A 7,246-nucleotide genomic window follows, 5' to 3' on the forward strand; every position below is an offset into this window, starting at 1 on the left:
GCAGTAGGTGATAGCTTAATAGTATTGGCATCAGCTCCGATCCCCGATGTCAAGGAATCAAGTCTTACCCTTTGCAAGGAGAAATCCCCAATTTCCTCCCTTCTTTGCAAGAGACTTCATCTTATCTTTTAAAAAAAAATATTATTCTCAAATGGTTACCAAATGCAAGTGTATTGGTATCAAAAAAAAAGTTGTAAGGAAAAAAAATATTTTATTAATACCCAAACTTCTTCCAAAAGTACCAAAAGATGCGTTTATGCCTCGCCGCATATAGCTATTTACTGCCTATCCATGCTGATCAATAGGCATTATTGCAGTGAATCAAGTGACGTGCAAAATTTGGATATTACGTAGTCTTTGAGGAAATGGAACAACTGAAAGCATTTCTTTTCTTTTTGAGGGAAAATGTGTAAGATGTTCATTAAGGTAGAGACAAAGTATCCATCAGTATATAAAGAGCTATTTCGTAGGAAATAATTGAAAGCATATAGTAAAATGTAAGCTTGCATAAGAGCAAATAATAAAGGGCCCCGTAAATCCATAAAGATATAGAAAAACAGGTATCCAAAATGAGCCAAACTCAAAATTACAAAGTTAAAATAAAACTACAAAAGGAAACTAACTAGTTAGTTTTTAAACTAACTTGTCCTAGTATGTCAAAAGAACCATGAACCACAAAATGTTATTCACATATATTCATCCCCAAAAATAAAAGCAATAAGAAAGATACTATATGAACATGGTTCACTACTGTGGTTTGTTAGTATGTGTTGAAATCCCACAACCAAGAAAAAAACAAGTCTCAGATGAATGTTGCTCTGCCAGCATTTTGTAATGTAAGGTATGTAAAGGCTGCACTCCATTCTTGCTTAGAAGATTCAGGAACTCGATCGACGCCGTTACTTAACGGCCTCCAAGTCCCTTCATAGATATCTGTCAACTCCCATTTAACCTTCGCTGGAACATCATCAAAATTGAAGTTCTTCAAAGAATCTTTTGCCTTTGTTTCGAATTTCTTCCGCTTTGGGGTTGCAGCAGAGTCAGTCCCAGGCTGCAAAAGCGAAACCCAAGGCTATTATGAACACCGAGCTTCTAACAATTCAACTTTATAGATTATGCAAATGCTTATTTAGGCAATTCAGTAGTTCCAGTAGTTGTGGCCCACCCGTTTTCCTCTCTCGGGTTAGTTACTGAACAGTTAGCTAAATAGTGAAGCTCATGAAGTGAAGGAAAGAGCCAAAAAGAGCTGCTAAAGTTCTGAAAAGGGATGATATTCAACTTACCGTAGCATCAGCATCAGAATCATTCTTTTTCTTCTTCATCATTCCTGTTTCGATAAAGTAAAGCACCTCTTTCTTTGACCTGAACCGACGTTGTGTCACTGGATCGACATAATACTGTCAAGGATGAAAGTCAATTTAGCTCACAACAATTATCAACCACAAATTTCAGGGACAAGAAAGATGTGAAATACAGTATCTTGGCATTGAAAAAGAAAAATCTGATAGCAAAATATCATCTTGAGATAATAGAAAAAAAGAATGATGACATTGCAGTTTATCCACATATCTACAAAGAAGGTACTGTTGCTGTATTTGCACAAAGAACCATGTTGGAGAAAAGCTAAAAGCTCGAGAGTCAATGTCATTAATAGGGTTTTATTCTGTGTAAAATGTAAAGTGTAGAGTGATCTCTATGCGCCCCACATATAACATTGAACAAGAAGCAAGAGAGATGCTCTTTGTTTATCTGCTATCTCTCCTGATATAAACAAGCTTGTTTCCATGTTTTCTCATTCATTTTCTTCAGTGGCTTTTAATATCTGACTGTATTTAGATGAACGGCATTGCTTCTCCATGATATTTTAGACTATGAAATAAGCCAGTGTCTACTCACAGAGATCTGACATGAGGCCGACAGCACCCATAGCGAAATGCAAAATATGGTTACAACCCTCGCTGTCTAGTCCCATTAAACAAGTGAAAAAGCAATGATGCTACCAACGATGTATGCATTTAGCATTCCTAAAAAATTCACATTCAGTAATCTGAAACCTGAAATTACATTCTTTTTTGAGGAAACAATCCCTTTTCTTAATTAGTAGATATGAACTTCTTCTGAGAAGGTGAACCACTTCAACTTTCTTAGCAGCAGTCTCTTCTCACCAAAGTTCAAATTAAAAGCTTACAACAATAAGGGGCTACTAAGAGCAAGAGCTATCAACGGGAGGTTCTTAAGTGTAAAATCACTAGTAGTAACTAGAAGTCAATCTCACAGCAGGTGATAGTCAGTCTATAACACACAGATCAAATTGAAAATCACTAGCTTATTCTTCCCTGTACTTAATAGCTACGGCATGATTGCCATTTCCATATATGCTCCGATCCTATAATGATTGTCGATACAGAGAATACTTAAGGATAATAAGTAAATAACCCATATCTTTCTCAGCACTCTCAACTCAAAGATTCATATAAAGAACTAGTTAGAAAAACAGTCTGCTGGATGTACCCAAGAGTCAACAGCTAGAATCAGCAAGCTGCTATTCAGGTCCAACTCTATATTCAAGAAAGACTATAATAAAGGTCTTTCAAAAAACCAATCAGGCTCCGTGAATCTGAAGAGAAAGCAGAATCTCCAATCTATTCATATTCTTAAGCTTGAAAGTTTTGCAGCCACCTAGACTGCAATAGTGTAATCTCTATTGACAACAACCCTGAACCTATTATCAGAATTAGACATACCTATTCCTTTCACTTCTTAAAAGTGAGTTTGATCCAAAAAAGTTTAGATATGATCAATTCAGGGCTAATAAGAACAGCCGTGTTCAATTAAATTCAGTAAAAGTATACAGCTCATGACTAATAACTTAAGTTCAATTCAGTTCAGTTTGCGGCTAATAATTTCTGTTCAACTCATGGCTAATATATTTAGTTAGGTTTGAGCAAGTTCAGAAGATTTGTGGCATATATGTAAACAATACAAAATAAAGCTCCCAAAAAATGATACTCAAACCTCAAGGTTGTGGTAGTCAGTCAGGCACTATAAGCTAGACTAAAAGCAACCAATGAATATCTCAGACTTCCATAGCCGCGGCAATTTAAAACTACCAAATGAACCCATTGAACTTGAAGGTCTATAAAATGTACTCATCTTTCCTGCGTGCAAGTGAAAAATTAGAATATCCATTTTCATGTTTATGTTTAGCATTTTCATTCAAATTCTCTCTCAGGCCACATTTACCATGCTTAGATCTAGGAAATAGCAGCCACAAATAATGCCTAAACCTCCCAAAAATGCTCCTTTCACATTAGTATTCAGAAAACCTTATCAAGGACTGAAATAGTAGACACTTTCCTCTCATCCAGTGTCATCACAGACTCAGAGATGGATGTTTAACAACCGAACATGTTCACAAATTAATCGCTCTGTGTATTTACGAAGAAGGAACGAAAAAAAGAACAGAAAAATGAAGGAAACTTTACATGAATAGAACCAACTTTCACTGATCTGATCTAATGAACTCTAAAACTTTATTATTAGTAATAATCCCAAGTTTTTGCTGTGTACAACGGACCTATATATAGGTTCAACAAAGATAACTCACTGGGTTATTTTTATATGGAACCCGAAAACTAAAGATTATTTTGAGAAGGTCAATGAAAGTTAGGAGTATTCATGTTAACTTCTCCAAATATGAATTTGTATTGTATTTTCGAAAATGGTCATTGGACATGGATTTTGGTGCGTATTGAACACAGTTAACTTAGCTATATATACTATATTGTTGATGAGTCAAGACCAAACTTCATGATAATTAGGTAAAGAAACAAACTTTTAGTACAGCAGCTGCAACAGCCAAGAGAAACCAAAGGTCTAATGGTTTTAGTGAAACATTTTTGGTTCTTTTGCATAAAGTTCATCCCTGCCTGAGCTTTACACAGCAACCAAATTCAAAACACACTCTTCCAAGAAAACAAAAGAAAAAACTAATAAAGAAAACAAAAGACTAATCTATTCTCCACCACTATCGGGGGAGTGAACAGCAAAAACAGTCAAAGAATACATTCGTTCACATTCCGCTTATGTCATGCCAGTAAACAATGGATTATGTCTCTCAGGCCACATATATACATACTTATATAATATAACTTACGGTCTTGAATCACGATCATCTGCTTTCTTCTGTCCTCTTAAGAGAATTTCGCTAAGCTTCCACGATCCATTAGCTAATGGCGTAGATGTTACTAAGTATCCCTCCCAGCAGCGTACACTACCTCAGAACTGTATATTCTTTCATATGAAGGAGAATTGTTGGACAAACCATCCAACGCCAACTCATTGTCCTATATAGCCATCACTTGGTATTCAGCACCAAAGGCTCAAACTTCTTAAAACTTGCCTTTGTGCAGATCTAGAGACATTGACATATTTCTCCAAGAGGGCCCAAGAAACTTGTCTAATTATCTAGAGTTGATTTGAAGCAGTGAGATCCAAGTTCTTAAGTGAAGTTTAACAAGAAGCCCAACTTCAAAACAATTTATCCATGTTAAACCTTACGGATCCTTAAAGAAAATATAATCACGTGATGTCTACCGTCAACTAGTTGGACCATATAACCAGAAATTTTCGATTTGCCTTATTAATTTCGGTAAATGTGATATATTAACATTGGTATGGCACTCAAAATCTTCAGGTTAGGCGAAAAAGAATCCAATTTTTTGAATATGGCCAGGTCTAACACCCTGAAGCGCCAAAGTGGGATAAACATAGGGCTATCCACGCAGCCCTTGTAGCTTTGAAACTAACATTGGTGCGTCCTTGACAAGAAGCTTTAATGTATGCTAATTTGGTAACGGCCAAGAAAATGCTAGGTTAATTAAGAGTCACTTGCCGTGACAGAAGCTCAAAGACTAACAGCTAAGAGTCCTTACACCTCATCAATATCGTTCCCATCATGACCTTTTTATATACTAGAGCAACCTGAAAAAGCGTTCAAGCTTCAATCACCATGCAACTGTAGTAGGCAAAGTACGAAGATGGTTAAGCTTCAACTGACAGCTTCCATCAAGTAAAAGCCATAAGTTGTCAACAGCAGCAAAATCCAGCCAATAGGCAGACTAGTTCACTAAATTTTGGCCTGAAATAAGGCAATAAGCTCACTTTATCAAGTGCTCGGTCAGTATCGGTCCTCCATAGCTTTTAGATTCATCATAAACCACATAAAACATGTCTTATCATCCTCTAGAGCCAACCTAAAAGGCATTTCTTGGCAAATCCAATAACTACAAACAATAAATCTCATGATTCATTCTCCTATGTTAACTCATAAGCATTTCTTACTATACCTCAAAGACTCAAACCTCATACACCAGTTCCATCCATCACAAGACACTGATCATAGCTTCAAAACACACAACAGTGATAGCGGTCTCACTTCCAAGCACCACGAAAGTAAGGAAGTAGACATACACTAAAAGAAAATATTCCGAAATCAAAATCAACCAAATCAAGAAGCATAATAATAGCTTTGAGCTGATAAAAATTCAACAATCGTAATTAAACTGAAACTACCTCCACTATCATCAATGTAATAACCATTGTCTCTACAAATGTTTCACAATGACACTTCATGTTCTTTTCCTACAAACATAATGTCAAAAAAAAATGATATTGGAACTACTCCATATCAATATGCCTCAAAAATCAACTTCACACTTTCCTTTTTCGTCTATCCCAATATAATCCAACACTTACTATTTAAAGTATAATACAACAATTCACAAACTTCTTATTACTATTTCAAATCATCTTTCTTTTTCTAATCCACTAAACTAAAGAAATCAAGTTTATCATCCAACATCACTAAGAATCATTTAAAATACATAAATCAATATAATCCTTCCTCAAAACTACTCTCACAAGTCACAACTAACCGCTACCACCACAGCTAACAACTACTCTTACAGCTAGAAGCTACTACCACAGCTACAGTTGCCGAACACGCCCTTAATAAAAATACCCACAATCAAAATCAACCAAAATTTTAAAAAATAAAAGATCTTGAAATTTAAAATTAAATCTTTGAATACCTTATCACGAGAACCAGCAGAAGCACCAGAAGCCCTAACACGTTCAACAAAAGTCCACCCAGAAGGCAACCAATCAGGTCTAGGAGTCGCCGGAATTTCACCCTTTTGATCAGACGGCTGAGATGCGTCCACCGAAGCAGAATCAGGATCAACGGTTGATGATGATTTCTTTCCATTAGAAGTTACTCCATTCTTTTGATCAGACGGCTGAGAGGTGTCCAACGCAGCAGAATCAACGGTGGAGGTAGACTTGCGCTTGGATGATTTCTTCCCATTTGAAGATGGGTTTGGGTCGATAAATGCGCCGGGTTTGAGAAGTGGGTCGGGTTGAATTGGGTCGATTTCTGAGATGGGTTCTTCCATGAGAGAGATTGGGTAAAGAGGAGTAAGTTTAGGGGACATGGGAAGTAGAGCTGCAAATGTATTGGGTGTGAAAGATTGATTATTTAGAGTATTTTATAAGTGAAAGTGTGAGTGTTTTCTGGGAATATTGAGGAAATAGCCAAAGAAAAGAGGGTATAAGAGATTAAGAATTATGAGGAATGAGAATGAGAGCAGAGAAGAGAAGGGGACATTTATTTCTTATTTGATTGTTGCAATTGTTGTTTTGACTTACCGTTGGATCTTCTTTAACGACCTAAATTTGGAACTTAAGGTACTAGTACTTCATATATTGCCAAAACAAGACTACATTATCATTTTCCCTAAATTATGGTATACACTATAAATTATAGATTGTTAAAAACACTTCAATGGACACGGTTCATAATAGTTTATTGTGCATCGGGTGTCATTGAATGGAGTATATCAATTTTTATTTGTATGATATAGTTAGTATTTTTATAATATAGTTGGCTTTCGTATGATATAATCAGTTTTTTTTTCTAACATAAATAGTTTTTGTTTCATATAATTAGTAATAAATTATTGTGGACTAGGACACCTGGTCCACCTAAGACATTCTAATACATCGTACCATGACACACATATATAGTATACATATTATACATGGTGATAACCAAGGACTCTTGTGTCCAATAGTATGGCTTTGTATCTCTTACCTGGAAGACCATGGTTAAAGTCTCGATAGAAGCAAATTTCAATATTGTGGAGGGGGAGGGGTTGGGGCTCGTTAAGCCAGTGGGTGAGTGATC

General features: G+C 36.0%; 1 protein-coding gene across 1 annotated transcript; it reads right to left on the reverse strand.

Annotated features, from left to right (window-relative positions):
• Window positions 1-488: 488 nt before the first annotated feature.
• Window positions 489-6,719, reverse strand: LOC104900110 (methyl-CpG-binding domain-containing protein 5). The gene is made up of 3 exons (XM_010687456.4): window positions 6,093-6,719; window positions 1,284-1,397; window positions 489-1,051 (listed from the first exon to the last, which is right to left on the reverse strand). The coding sequence occupies exons 1-3, from the start codon at window positions 6,492-6,494 to the stop codon at window positions 803-805; spliced, it is 765 nt and encodes a 254-aa protein (XP_010685758.1). The 5' UTR covers window positions 6,495-6,719; the 3' UTR covers window positions 489-802.
• Between the last annotated feature and the right edge of the window lie 527 nt (window positions 6,720-7,246).

This window comes from Beta vulgaris, chromosome 7, assembly GCF_026745355.1.
Source record: "Beta vulgaris subsp. vulgaris cultivar EL10 chromosome 7, EL10.2, whole genome shotgun sequence".
Lineage (NCBI taxonomy): Eukaryota > Viridiplantae > Streptophyta > Magnoliopsida > Caryophyllales > Amaranthaceae > Beta > Beta vulgaris.

Bases quoted from the DNA above. Each gene is read 5' to 3' on its own strand.
- LOC104900110 (XM_010687456.4), bottom strand. From the start codon at position 6,494: ATGTCCCCTAAACTTACTCCTCTTTACCCAATCTCTCTCATGGAAGAA. The intron at 1,398-6,092 runs GTATTCAAAGAT...CATCCTTGACAG, and splicing joins CTGCTGGTTCTCGTGATAAG to TATTATGTCGATCCAGTGAC. The intron at 1,052-1,283 runs GTAAGTTGAATA...TCGCTTTTGCAG, and splicing joins ATTCTGATGCTGATGCTACG to CCTGGGACTGACTCTGCTGC.